A 14,761-nucleotide genomic window follows, 5' to 3' on the forward strand; every position below is an offset into this window, starting at 1 on the left:
TATATACTTGGTCTTCTGGTGTAGAAGAATAATTGCTGACATGGCTATAATTATCATTCAATATTCTTTACCCAAGAGCCCAATACTTATCTTGGTAGAATTATTGGGCCGAGACACTTGGGGCCATATACAAGACTGTATGATACCAACAGAAGGTCCGTATGAAAATGAAGTAAAAAATGGACAATTGTTTCTATGATTCTATCAAACACGAAATATAGATAGATTTTAAAGAGCTCGTAATCGTCAAGGAGCTTATTGTCTATTACTGGTGGTAAAGGTACACTTGAACAAAAATAAAGCACATTATGAATTTTGCAAATGCAACTTATATTCGTCATACATACGTGGCTCCAATCATACATTATTGTTACACTCTTCACTTTTTTCGATCCTCATGCAGTCAAGAAATGATTTTCCGTCAAGTTTCCTTAAAAACATTTCCTTCAGAAGATCCTCAAACACACCTCTTTTGAACAACGCAGGTGTCTCTGGTGTGATCAAGCTCGATATTGGGCCTATTTCTGACTCTAGTTTAGGGTCATGGAATGCTGCGACTGACAGCCTCACCTTTGTTGAGTTTATTACTGCCCGGTGATCGACGCTACGATAAATTCCATTAGACATTATCTGTAAAAGGAAATCATTAAGCAATGTGGTCAAAACCAGTCAAAACCATATATATGTGGTACTAAATACCTCCAAAACGTCTCCAATATTCACTATGAACGCATTAGGCAGAGGTTTGATAGAAATCCAACTCTCTTCTTTTCTTATCTGTAATCCTTCAACATCATTGAGTTGGAGGAGGATCGTCAAACCGCCAAAATCCGAGTGAGACGTGAGACCGGTTACAAGCTCTGGTCGAGGACAAGGAGGATAATAATTCATCCTCATTTGTTGGAACCCATCTTCAAAAAACTCGGTTATACCCTTAGTCTCAACTAATTTTAGAGCTTTCTCCATCATCTCTAAGAGCACCATGGATAGTTTATTCAACTCTGATGAATAAGAATCCAATGTCTCCCTGCATAAAACAGGTAAATTAGAGATCATATGCTGATATGCAACTTCAATACATATTTTCAATCTAAAATTTAGCACATTTGGATTTACGCTACATATTTTGGCAACCAAAACCCATCTCGACCGGACGGCCTTGGAGTAAGAATTTCCGGTAAAGAAATACTAACCTGAGAGGCAGAGGGAGTTCTGGAAATAAATGAGGCTTTCTTAAACGGAGTGGAAGAGTGACAATGTAAAACACGTCTGCCCAATCAAGTTTTTGGTCCTCTGATACAACAAAATGCTGTCCAAATCCTTCATTATCTCCATCTTTCTGTCCATATTTAAGTTTCTCATTCGCCGGAAGGTTGAAAAAACCTTCAATTTCTGATTTTACACTATCTACCAATGAAGCGTTGACTCCATGGTTTACCACCTGATACATAAACCAGATTAGCACTATATATCCAACTACTACTGCATACAATCAAAATTGACATACCTGAAAGAAACCCCATTCTTTGCAAGCAGAATGAAGCTTATCCAATTCCAGTTTTCCAATTACAGGTTCTGGAGACAGTAAATTTTGCAAATCGATGACCGGAACTGTCTCATGAGCTACCACAGATGCACCGAAAGTCAACGGGTTTTCATCGGCGCATATGTATCGAGATGGAATTTCTGCAAGCGTCTGTTTAGCCAATTCCTGAACACTTGGTACTGACAAACCATTTCCAAGCTTTACAAGTGTTGATGTCTCCATGAATTCTCTAAATTTTGATGAACCTCTCAATCTTATCACACTGAAAATCCAGATTCAGAATATGAAGTCTTTCTCTTTCTTTCCCTCTAATGGACATCTGTTACACTACATAATGAATGACAAGTGTTTCTTTTGGAATGTTGTGCCCGTGCATTAATTTAGTTTTTGGAACAAATGATTATTTTCTGATTAAATGATTGATGGGTCTGAGCTACCGGTACCCGGTTTGACCCTGTGATGTCCACCCATGGGCCATGGAGTAGGCGGCCTTCTGGCTAAATTGAGCAAGTCATGACACCTGGGCATCGAATCCCGCGTTCGCCGGGATTGACAGGTTTTTCATTAAATAAGAGATTTCCGAGTCCCGATTTAATTTGGTTTAGGTTTACTTAAGTCTGCACGGAAACCGAATCAGAACCGGTGAACCGCACAAGAACTGAAAAAAAGAACCGGTATCGAATCAGAACCGGTGTTGCCGGTACAGGAAATGGGAATGGAATATGAGAACCGGTGTAGACCGGGACAGGTACTAGTTTTAACCTAATTCCAGGCCACCCCGGACCCATAATACCCATTCATTTTCTGAGCCGTAAATTATAAGATTAAGATTAATCTTAACCGTCCATATATCATATATACTCCTAAATACCTAGCAGCTTTCACTCATTCTCTTCTCTTCGCGATTTCTTTTTTCTTCTTTACTTCTTCCGGTCTCCACAGAGAGCCCCCGCCAGCACTCACCGTTAGGGCTGTTCATGGTTGGTTTTGGTTCGGTTTCTAGTCAAACCAAAACCGAAACCAATACTATCGGTTTCTAAAAATCTAAATCAAACCAATCCATTAACCATTGGTTCGGTTTTCAAATGGTTCCAGCCGGTTTTGGTTTGTCCCAGTGGTTTTTGGTTAACCACTAATTATGTCAAACAAAAAAAAAATTACACAAGTTTACATACAAAAAAATCGTAGCTGCAGATAATATTGATTTACACAAATTTACAGACAAAAAAAATAAAAAATAAAAATCAAGAATAGTTAAAGCTTACTCTAAATTTAGAGATCAAAAAAAGATATATAATATATCTTAATTTAGTTATTGACAAACAAAAAAGAAGGAAGACAGGAAAAAGAAAGTTGAGTAGCAGCAGTGGCTGCTGTAGTTGGGGTGGAGAAGGAAGGCAAGGAGAAGGAGAAAGAGCGAGAGTATCATAACGAAATATTAGATTTAAGGTGTCTATTTATCCTCTAAATCAATGGGTAGAATCTAATACTTGTAAATCAACGGTAGAAACTAAGTTTAAATAATAATCGGTTTCCCAATGGTTTTTGGTTCGGTTTTAGAGGTCAAACCAAACCAAAACCAACACTATCGGTTTTCCACTTTCTACACCATAACCAATCCATTAGTAAATGGTTCGGTTTGGTTTCTTCCTAATTGGTCTGGTTCGGTCCGGTTCCAGCGAAAAACCGAAACCATGTTCAGCCCTACTCACCGTTACAGGCTCCACCACCAGAATATATTCAATTTCTCTTGACTTCAATTTGTCTGTCTTTACTTCGATTTTGGTTTAGTTATGTTCAATTTTGTTTCAATTTTTCAGGGGTTTGCAGTAAAACGAAACCCTAGGTTTTATAATTTGGGGGTTTTTAGAAATGGGTGTTCTTATGTATGATTTATGTTTATTTGTATGATATCTGATTATCTATTGATGATTAGCTAATTGATTCTTGTGTGGATTTTTTGGGGTTTTTGTGGATTAAATTAATTCTGTAGATTTTTTCTCAACAACAGCAGGTAATTATTTCTAGCTTGTCATTGTTATCTTATTTCATGTATGAAAACTATAGTATAAGGAGTTGAATTGAAGTTTGAAAACGAAATTTCTAGTTGAAGAATTTCAATTTATTGTTTGACTATTGTGTGGATTTTTTAGGGTTATGTTTGAATTAAATTGATTGTTGATTTGATTAATTTTTAGGGTTCCCAGATGTTTTTCTATGAAGGAATTACTAAATATGATGGAGGAGATCCATGGGGATGTCATTAGAAATACACAAGGCAGATTCAGCAACAGATGATGATAGAAGTAGAAATCCAAATGATTTTGATAAAGCTGCAGTATCAAGACCATTAGATGAAACACATCAAACTTGTTATTAGGTCCTGATGAGCAGAAGAATTAGAAATATGTTGATCTTGGTTGTATCATTGTATTAGGAAAACATTTGTATGGATTGTTTGATTGTATTGATTATCAAAATTCATATTTGTTTTGGTGTATTTGGATCCTTTTTTTAGTATATTCTGAGAACAATTTTATACAAGGTAAAAAACCGGTACTGGACTGGAATCGGACCGGTCTTACAGGTACAGATACAAGTCCAGGTACAGGTACCGGTCCTCAAAATGAAGAACCGGTCAATTCCAGATACAGGTACCGGTTCCAACAGAAAACAGGAATGTACCGGCCCATGTGCACCCCTAGGTTTACTTATGTTTTACGTGAGGCTGCCTCTTTCTATAAGTCTACAAATATAGGGCGAATCTACAGTTCAATTGGTGCTTGTTTTTTTTTTTTGTTCAGAGTTTAGGTTTTCTTTTGGTGTTGTCGTCGTCGTTCTTTCTGATAAAAAAAAAATCAATCGAGCAGAATAAAAAGAAGAATCCAAGTAATGGAGAATAACGATAATATTGATGAGCAACAGTTGGAGAGCAGTGTCGATGAGCAAGAGATGAAGAAAGCTGTTGATAAGAAAAAGATGAAGAAAGCTGTTGGTAAGAAAAAGAGGAAAACTGATATCGATGAGCAAGAGTGGGTGACTGATGATGATGAAGAACAAGAGGAGGAAGAGTGGGTGAGTGATGATGATGAGCATGAGCAAGAGGAGGAGAATGTTGTTGATGTTGATGAGGAAAAGGAAGTGGAAGAGATTGAGATGGAGACGGAGAGTAAAGTTGAACTTGATGAGCAACAACAGACTTTGGTTTCTTCGTTTCTTGAAGTTGTTGCTGGGAAGTCGGTAGAGACTGCTATAGATTATTTACAAGCAACGAACTGGAAGGTTGAAGACGCAGTTAGGTTGTATTATAGTCAAGATATACGTGGTGGTCTTTGGGGTTCTAGCCAAAGTGATTTGCCGGTAGATAACTCCCCTCAAGATGATAATGATGATAATAATGATGGTTCTTGGCAGGATATTTTCCATGTGGCAAAACAAGTTGCTGAAACACAAGACAGGTGGTTGATTGTGAATGTGCAGTCAAAAAAAGAATTCAGCTCTCATGAGCTTAACCTGCATACGTGGGGAAACGAAGCTGTCTCCCAAACTATCGGCGCTAATTTAATCTTTTGGCAAGTTTACGATGATGTTACTGAAGGTCAAAAGGTGTGCAACTATTATAAGTTGACATCTTTTCCTGTAATCCTTGTTTTGGACCCAATCACAGGGCAAAAGGTAAAATCATGGAGCGGAATGGTTGAGGCCGTGCAGTTGTTGGAGGATTTGGCACCTTTCATGGATGCAGGTCCTAAACATCATTACGCTCAACTTTATCCTAAACGTCCATCCGAAACCTCCCAGACTAGTGAAAAACAAGAAGCCGCAGCACCTGTAGCTCCAGCTTCTATTGACATAGATGAATTGATGATTGATGAGCCAGTAACCTCTTCAAGCAAGAAGCTTACATATCCTGATCTCCCTGAAGAGCCAAAGGTGGACAAAGCACTTCTCTGCAGAATTGGAGCTCGCCTTCCTGATGGACGTAGGCTCCAGCGAAATTTCCTTAAAACAGATCCACTCCAGTTGTTATGGTCTTTCTGTATCTCCCATCTTGACGAAGCAGAGTCTCGGCCTTTTCAGCTGACTCAAGCCATCCCAGGTGCATCAAAGATTCTTGACTTTGAAAGCAAGCAAACGTTCGAGGAGTCTGGATTAGGAAACTCAATGATCTATTTTGCTTGGGATTGAATTTGAAGAAAAAAAAAAAGAAGTTTATTTTTGTTTTGTATGATTTAGTCGTCTGCTATCCTAGTCCTACAGTCAAGTTTGTGGGAAGAAAGAACGCATACATATATACTTTTTCGTTTTACTACTGCAATTAATTTTCTCTTTTGAAGCATGTTTTGTCTATGCTTACCAATGGACTCTTACCAATGATGCTTATCTGTTCCACTTTGCTACAATTGTCTAAAGCTCTACATTGTATGTGATGATAAGATGGTTAAGTTGTTTGCATTTGCACAGTACATATGTTGGCTCAGGTTATCTGACAAAGTAACTTAGGGATGCAAGAAACCAAAGGTTTGTATCCTTCCCACAACGCAATGATATGGATAAAGCAAAAATCTTTCACTCAAACTGCAAGTATTCAAATTAAGAAACAGTGATAGCAAGCCATTGAAAGTCGACCAGTTTGAGACAATGAGATTCCTACTCTGCCATTGCTGCTATTACCACCTTACGTTCTTCTTAGAAAGGAACCACCAGTATGATTAATTGGTCGAAAATTATATGTACTGTTACTCGCAAATATATAACATGAGTATCTTTCTTTTGTGACAACTGCATGTTGTTGAAGAGATTTGATTACAAAGAATTTCATGCAGACGTGCACTGTCTTCGTCTTGGTTAAACGATCATAATAAAAACATGCATAAAAAGCATAGGCATTGGATTCACAATGGAATGTTGGTATCATTAGTTGTTTAGCTATAACCTAGCCAAAACAAACTACATATAACATTTGTGAATCTAACAGTCTTTAAAACCTTCCCGTTAAAGCTCAATTAGGGGATTCTTAAAACCACACAATGACAAAGAAATAATTTAGTTTGATTAAACAAAGAACATCATTGATTATAATTTGAGAATAACTTCCAAAAGAAATTAAAAATGATGATAAACCAACTAAATGAATTGGATTCTTAAAGATGCAATCCTGTTATTATAGCAGAGAATTGCATAATCCTAATTTATACCACCAGTAGAGTAGAGACGCATTGCGTTGCTTAGAATTGCATAATCTAATAACATTAGAATAACAGGGAATTCTTTCGCAGTAGAAAGATAATATCGTTCCTTAGTATCTTTTCTTTCTTCCTTTTTTAATTCAATTTCCCCCAATGTCTCATAGCCTCCTCAAGCAAGTATTTCATTTTGCAAATGGTTTGGTATGTGAGAAATTTAGACACAACTACCTTTCTTTTAGGAAATTCCAACCAACTATACTGATAGAGTTTTCAGGAAAAAAAAAAGGAAAATTGAAAAAATGCCCCATATTTCGATGCCCCATAAAGAAAATGTCCCATGTAAAAAAAATTATGGAAAAATGCCCCACCGTCTCCTTTTCCATCCATCTGTTGTTAAATGGTCAATATATCGTATTAGGAGATTATGACAAGTGATGAAATTCCTGATCTAACCTTAAGGTTTTTTCGGCCGACACGTGTATAGATCTACATTTTTCCAATCTCGAAATATCTTAACGGACCATAATTGCACTGTGTAAGATTTCATAAAATATAAAAAAAATCTTCTCCTCGTAATAACAAAATAAAAAAGATATTCTCCTCGTAATTATGAAATGAAATAAAAATCTGTAAAAGACGGCGATTGAACCAGAGACTAAATTTGAGAGTTGCAGTGAGAAGAGATATGGTGAGTAAAACAGAATAAGGAGAAACCAGAGACGATGGTATAAGTATTCGAAGAAAGATAATGGAAGATTGAAAAGGAGAAGAAGGAGATAGTGATAAACCGTAAGTTTATGAAATCCAGTTCTTGTTTTAATTGTTTTCCTGAAATTTCAGTTTCAATCGTGTGTTATATGCTTCTTTTGAACTCAAGGTTTTTCGGATTTGGGGAAATTGAAATTTAGGGTTTCTGTAGGTTGAATAAGGGTAATTATATCATGATTTATTGAAATTGAAATTAATGCTAGTAAAATCATATGCAGTGGGTGTTGCATTTATGTATTTACACTTGAAAAATATCATACAATGTAATGGTTGTTTGTAGATTACAGTTTAATGTAATCCCATAGCATGTCATGCACGAAATGTTAAAAATGTTATTACTTTCATCCTAGAAATGTAGGTCTGAATGTCTTAACTTGATGTGCATCAGGGTAATGAAGTTGAATTTTTGCCTAAGGATAATCAATGGAGTGCATGAGGGTAAGAAACTGTATTGTGATAATGTTGATTGTGACACTAACAATTGGGATAAGGTTAAGCAGTTGGTGAAGATTAGGTTGAGGGGAATTGGTGTGTTGCTGGCATCAAATGTTTTATGGGGAACTGTCCATATAAAAAATGATTTCGTATTTTTTGAAATGTGGAGAAATGTCGTGGCAGATGATGAAGGGTATGTTTGTCTAGATATTTTCGTGTTTGGTGGAGATCTGACAGGAACTAGTGGTGTCAACCAGTCGGCAGTTAGTGGTGTTTCTAAACAAAAGACACCAGTTTCTAAAGCAAAGGTGATAACTAGGAAGAGTCGAAGATTACAAGAAGCAGCTAAGAAGAAGAGCTACACTACTGTGTCGGGACCTAAAAGACTAGTGTTTGAAGATGAATGTGAGATTATTGATACCCAAGAAAGTGTTTGTGATAATCAAGAAGCAAGGACAAACAAGGGAAAGAAACATGTGGATGTTGAACATATTTGGGATGATGATGAAGACTTCTTGCAACAAGCATGTTCTCAGGAAAGCTTAGTTGAAGATGCTTATATTGATGAAGACCAGGTTAATCTACCAAATAAAAATATAGAAGAGTGTCATCCAGATGATGCTCCAAATTTCAAGTATGTTGATAGTGAAGATGAAGATGGCAGAAATACTTATGCGAAATGGTTAAATGGGTTTGTTGAAAACGAACCAGTCCAAGATTAAGATGGTGAGTCTGATCATGAGTATGTTGTTGAAATGAATGGGCCTGCAGCTGAAATGAATGGGCCTGTAAATGGTGATGATGTTATGCTTGGAGAAGGTGATAGTGTTGCAGATTTTTATGCCAATAGAGGTCCAGTTGAATTGAACGAAGATGAACAAGTTTCTTGGCAATTGCAGTTCGGCCAATATGCAAATGATCCAGAAGATTTGACATTGCCGGATGAAGAAATTGTTGAACCTACTCATGGTGAATTTTGTGTAGGTATGGCTTTCCTTAATAAGCAGGCTTTCAAAAATCATTTAAGGGAGTATTGTGTGTTGGAGCATTTTGTGTTCAAGTTGAGGAAGTCAGAGCCACATAGAGTATATACAGATTGTTATTATAAAGAAAGTCATGGGTGTATGTGGAAAGTGACTGCAAGAAAATTACTTGATGAAAATACTTTCACAGTCAGGAAAGCCAACCTAGTGCACGCATGCAATGGTTGTGAAGAGCCAAATAAAAACAAGAAGTGCAACGCTGCGTTTGTAGCAGAACATTTGAAGAAGACGATGAAACCTTGTGAAGAAATTCCAAAGCCTAGGCAGATATGTGATTACTTAATATGGGGTGACCTAAATGTGGAGATCCCATATTGGCTTGCTTGTGAAGCAAGGGTATGTAGTTTCACATCTCTGTACTTGTGTTAGTTTTTGATATCTGAGAGTAATTTGTTTTCTCTTATGAATTTTGTTTATTCTTTTGAATATTGCAGGTGCTCCTACTTCAACAAGAAAATGGATGTTATGAAAAGTCATACAACCATATTCCAAGTCTTTGTGAAGTGATTACAGCTTTGAACCCAGGGAGCATTGCCAACTACACTTTTTCCACAGATGAGAAAGGCAACAGATTTGAAAGTCTCACAATATCATTCTTTTCACCTAACTGGTAATAACCACTTGCATGTCAAACAGGCATCTCTATAAAAACTACATGACCAAGGATTACAGGGCTCCAGAGTTGACAAGATATGCCTGGAATGCCATCAAAGCATAAAAGAAGTGTCACTAGAAGGTTATTTTTAGTTACTTTGATGTGGTAGTGAACTTTTTCCTCTTATTTAATGTTGTATCTCACTAATTTTGGTTAATGTTTAGGTGAATATGGATGCCTTAAAGGCGGCGAGTCAGGATGCATACGACTACCTAATGAAACTTGACCCATCCTACTGGGCAAGATCTTTCTTCCCACATGACGCTGCATGTGAGCATATTAACAGCAACTTCTGTGAGTCTTTTAATGCAATGTCCAAGAACATGAGAGACAAGCCAGTGATTAAGATAGCCACAATATATGCTCAGTTAATCATGGGACTAACTTCTCGGAGAGCTGCACTTGCTGCAGAATGGAAGGATGGTGATTTGGTTCCTGCTGCAATGAAACTCATTGGCAAAATGAAGGACCTTGTAGGGAAGTTTCACCCTCGTCCTGCACAAGCAAATAAGGTGTATGATGTCACTAATATCAAATCAAAGAAAGTCTTCACTGTTGATATTATTACCAAAACTTGTACTTGTGTTCAGTGGCAGTTGAGGGAATTTCCATGTCAGCATGCAGTGTGTGCACTTGTTAAATTTAGACCAAACTGGGCTAAGTAAGTACCTTTATTTGTTGAGTTTTTAGTTGAGATTGTTTTTTTTGAAAGTACTGTCAATTGTTGAGTTATTATGAAATGAATGCATTTTTGTATAATGTATGCAGGTAAATACTGTATAATGTATGAAAGTACTGTCAATTGTTGAGTTATTATGAAGACTTTCCTGATGTGTGTTGTTCATTGGATAAAGCCTTTGTTCTAAGAATCTTTTTTTTTATTATATTTTTTTGTCCTTTTACTATTTTATCTTAGTGACTTTATCTTATCCTTTGTTTTTAGATATATGTAAAGAAAACCAATCTTAATTGTATCCTCTTCCTTTTCTGCATCTTCTATCTTTCTCTATCTTCTACAGGAAAAAATTAAAATCATACATCCAGAGCTATTGAGAGATCCAGGTAGACCATGTGTGAATAGGAAGAGGTCTTGGACAGAGATGGACGAACAGAAAAAGCCAAGATGTTGTACTAGATGTGGTGGAGAAAATCACAACAGAACTACTTGTCAAGGTGGAGAAGTTGGATCTAATCCTAAGAAGAAAGGGCCAAGAATAGAGTGTCAAGTTGATGGTGCTTCATTTGTTGAGAAAGGCTCAGTTCCAAAGAGTATTAGGAAGAAAAATGCAGCATCTACTTCAACTTCAACTGCTGCTACAAAGAAGACATCAGCATCTACTTCCACTGCTACTACAAAGAAGACTGCAACATCTACTTCTACAACTGTTGGGACAGGAATGAAGAAAGCAACAAAGACTTCCACTGGCAATGTAAAGGTCAAACAAAATTTCACTGCAGGTTCAGGTAGTGGTTCAAGTGTGACTGTTAACATTAAAAAGTCATTCAACAGTGCTGAGCTCCCTTCCAAAAAGCAAAGAAAGGCCAAGGTTCCTTATAATGTTTGATTTATTTTCTTGACTTTCTTTATGTTGTGCTTTTTTAGACATTGGTAGTGATGTTGATATTTCTCTTTTTAGAGACACCTTTTAGTGGGAAAGTAAAATGCTTTGCTCTTAGTGTTACTGATTTTTGACTAAGAAAGTTCATACTTTAAATTTTCATTTCTGATACTGATTTTTGACTAAGAAAGTTCATACTTCAAGTTTTCATGTAAGGAGATTTAATCAGTAGCCGTTCATCTGATTATCTTGCACGTGGCGAAATCCGTTCATCTAAAACGTGTGGGTTTTTTTTGGTAATAATACCTTCCCCATCCACACCGTCCATGAACAAACTTAATGCCACTTTCCATCCATCTCTGAAAAAGGGCAATTTCGTATTTTAATCCGCACGTGTGAAGCCGCTCGTGTGCTCTATTTGACCATTTAACAGCAGATGGATGGAAAAGGAGACGGTGGGCATTTTCCCATAACTTTTTTTCCATGGGGCATCGAAATATGGGACATTTTTCCAAGTTCCCAAAAAAGAAAATTTGAAAAAATGCCCCATATTTCGATGCCAATGGGAAAATGCCCATAAAAAGAAAGTTATGAGAAAATGCCCTACCGTCAAGTTTTTCTTCCGAATAGCGTTAAATGGTCAAACAGCCACGCGTGCGCATTTACACGTGCGGGGCAAAAGACAACTTCACCCCTCTTTCAGGATTTTGGCACGTTTCAATAGAATCGGATGAACGGCTACATATTAGATCTCGTTCCTATTACCTTATCACCCTGACCTTTTTATTTTATTACCTGTGTGTCTTGTCCACCAGATTGGGCCACGTCTCAATCTGGAGACTATGAACGGCTGAGGATGGAGAATATTTTGAATAGTTATTTTCTTCTTTTTTATAATAAAGACTATTGTTTTATAATAAAGACTACTGATAGTCTGATAAACCATTTTGACTAGTAACAGGATTGGGAAATTGAACAAGTAAGGTTTTACAGAATCACCTTAGGAAGCATACATCATGTACAGGAACTCAAAGAAATAAAATGCTTACAAGGGAAAATTCTTGCGATCCCACTCTCTACTATAAGATCTTGGCAACAATGAACAAATAAAAACGCAAATCTGCACCGGCTGCAAGCTCTCTACAAATCCATTAAAAAACTGGAAATCAAGGAAGCTCTTTCCGATCTATAAAACCTGAAAATTTATCCACAGGAGTCAGACTTGAAGCAAGTTTTCTAGAAGCTCCACGTTAAAACGCTAATAAGAATTTCAGTAATTTAAACTTAATTAGCCAATAATGAAAACATCATGAGATTTAGTAAATCATTCAGTAACATAAGCATTAAGGGAAATGTAGACCAAATGTTTCTGAAAATAATATGAACAGTGACGAATAAACAAAGGAAATGTACACCAAATGTTTCTGACAAAAATATGAATAACGACGAATAAACAAAGGAAACAACGGTGAACTTAAACATCAGTGGCATATCCTAACCACAACTCATGATAACAACTTGAAACACATTCCTATACATTTCCATGAATACAAACTTAGGGAACATACCCTTATATATCGATGTAAATGGAACTTAGGGACTATCCCATATTTATTAACCATCAATTGCATAATGTAACACCAAAAAGCAAGGTTATGGAAGCTGCTAATTAATACAAACTTAGGGAACATACCCTCATATATTGTATCAAATCTGTGCATAATTGCGTGCACTCCTCACTCCCTTAAACTGCTAATTAATTGGTAACCTATGGATCATCGGTATCCATCCTATATTTCCCGTATTTACACTACAGTCGCAAATCACATAATACTAAGACTTGAAACCATTAAATAAGCAACTAAATGTCTAAACTTCACAGAATGCCATATGAGTTAAAAATGTAAAGCAAATTGTAGGACAAAATAATTTTTGGACTAGAATGTCATATGAGTTGGACAATTCACTCCATGCCCGACTCTAGCACAATACACTGCACGCCGTCGCTCAAGCTGAAAATGCTTAGAATAAGAATGCCTACGCGACCCTCAATAAATAGAGTTCCGTCTAAACTCTTGACGTATAAGCCACAAGATTTGACTGAGACCAAAAGGGAGGAACAGAATAAATGATTATGCCACTTCTGAAAATTAAATGCAATATGATTTTTGGACTAGAATGTCACATGAGTTAAAAATGTAAAGCCAATTGTAGGAAAAAATGTTGCCGACTCTTATCAATCATGTAACCTAGTGGAATCAAAAGTGGTTAGTGGGAGCGAGTGACTCCCCATTAACCAAATAAATAAGCAATAATGTGTATATGCATTCCTATTAACATTATAAGCAAGCTCTGTCTTGAGAATTATTTCAGATTATAGTCACTTCTGAATTCAAGTAGCAATATGATTGTGCCAGAAAGTTACAGCTGCCGCGAGCACATTAACAACAGCAGTCCATGAACTTGCCTATATGAACTTATTCAACTAGAAATAAGTAGATTTCTATATCTGTTTTATTAAAGAGTATATATGGACTTGCCTCAATTAAAATGACCAGAATAAACGGTGAATCCAACGTAGAAAGCTGCACTTTTCAAAACCAGGATTGAAAACCAAGATACAAAACTAATCTTTAAATTTTCCATGAATCCAATACATGAACACAAAAATCAACTAAAAAGAAAAAGAACCCCAGAACAACATATCCAAGAGCACCTACGGCATTAGTGGGTAACCTAATTTTTAATTTCTCCCGCGCGTTTCATTTGGTTCTCTTCAATGGAAATTTTATTTTCCCAGAATGTATCCTAATTTTTGGCATAATTCTTCTTCTGATGATTGATTCAACCTCTGAAAATCCTAATATCAGTACAAACATATTTAATCAAATCAAACTTTGATTACAGCACCTATCAAGATTACATCGTTCAAGTTTAACCATTCATGCTGTAGTTACCCGTATTTCACCTATTAAAACCCTAATTTTCAAATTTTCCATAAATCAAGAAAAATCTAATTTCAACCGAAGCATAATAACTCAGATTCAAATGGAAATTTCAGCAAAACGATGCAAACTAGAAATGGGTTTCATGAACTTACGGTTTATTGCGATCGGTAGCTTCGACTCTTCATCCTCCCTTTATCTTCATGTTCTTCGATTGATTTAAGTCTCTGGTTTTGTCTTCCTTTGTCTTTACGAAACAACCAACTCGCATAAACACAAAAATATAACTAATTCTTCACCGTATAATCCCTCACTGCAACTCTACCTTCACTGCAATTCTCCATTCGTGTCTCTGGTTCTTACTTTTTTTCTTTTTTTCTTATTTTTTTTTTTTTTTTTTTTTTTTTTTTTTTTTTTTTTTTTTTTTTTTGTCGAGAAGAAGAAAATGAATAAACGTGGAGAACAGAAGAAGTGATTATACGTGTGGTAAAGGATAGATAGGTAATTTACCCTACTGACAGTATCTCGTCGTACAATATATTGACCAGTCAATATCACGATATGGACCATTTGGATGGAAAACTTGACGGTGGGGCATTTTTCGATAACTTTTTTTCACGG

At 36.4% G+C, this 14,761-nt stretch overlaps 3 protein-coding genes and 1 long non-coding RNA gene across 6 annotated transcripts; 2 read left to right on the top strand and 2 right to left on the bottom strand.

Annotated features, from left to right (window-relative positions):
- Positions 1–218: 218 nt before the first annotated feature.
- Positions 219–1,899, bottom strand: LOC113282812 (codeine O-demethylase-like). The gene is made up of 4 exons (XM_026531914.1): positions 1,508–1,899; positions 1,194–1,441; positions 700–1,027; positions 219–630 (listed from the first exon to the last, which is right to left on the bottom strand). Exons 1-4 carry the CDS (start codon positions 1,766–1,768, stop codon positions 358–360), a joined length of 1,110 nt encoding a protein of 369 aa, XP_026387699.1. The 5' UTR covers positions 1,769–1,899; the 3' UTR covers positions 219–357.
- A 2,539-nt stretch (positions 1,900–4,438) lies between these two features.
- Positions 4,439–5,734, top strand: LOC113281998 (plant UBX domain-containing protein 7-like). Its single transcript, XM_026530945.1, has one exon. The coding sequence runs from the start codon at positions 4,439–4,441 to the stop codon at positions 5,732–5,734; it is 1,296 nt and encodes a 431-aa protein (XP_026386730.1).
- A 1,596-nt stretch (positions 5,735–7,330) lies between these two features.
- Positions 7,331–10,780, top strand: LOC113282820. 3 transcript variants are annotated; one of them, XM_026531930.1, is made up of 5 exons: positions 7,331–7,524; positions 7,892–9,317; positions 9,416–9,717; positions 9,801–10,297; positions 10,656–10,780. In XM_026531930.1, the coding sequence occupies exons 2-3, from the start codon at positions 8,694–8,696 to the stop codon at positions 9,593–9,595; spliced, it is 804 nt and encodes a 267-aa protein (XP_026387715.1). In that variant the 5' UTR covers positions 7,331–7,524; positions 7,892–8,693; the 3' UTR covers positions 9,596–9,717; positions 9,801–10,297; positions 10,656–10,780. The 3 variants fall into 3 exon arrangements, with proteins under 3 accessions (XP_026387715.1, XP_026387720.1, XP_026387709.1); XM_026531935.1 differs by lacking the exon at positions 10,656–10,780 and adding an exon at positions 10,405–10,460; XM_026531924.1 differs by lacking the exon at positions 10,656–10,780 and having other exon boundaries at positions 9,801–10,298.
- Positions 10,781–12,145: 1,365 nt separating this feature from the next.
- On the bottom strand, positions 12,146–14,528 carry LOC113327506. Its single transcript, XR_003348961.1, has 2 exons — positions 14,296–14,528; positions 12,146–12,390 (listed from the first exon to the last, which is right to left on the bottom strand). It is a non-coding gene; the product is annotated as an uncharacterized LOC113327506 (long non-coding RNA).
- Positions 14,529–14,761: the final 233 nt, after the last annotated feature.

The sequence above is a fragment of the Papaver somniferum genome, chromosome 1 (genome assembly GCF_003573695.1).
Source record: "Papaver somniferum cultivar HN1 chromosome 1, ASM357369v1, whole genome shotgun sequence".
Taxonomy (NCBI): Eukaryota; Viridiplantae; Streptophyta; class Magnoliopsida; order Ranunculales; family Papaveraceae; genus Papaver; species Papaver somniferum.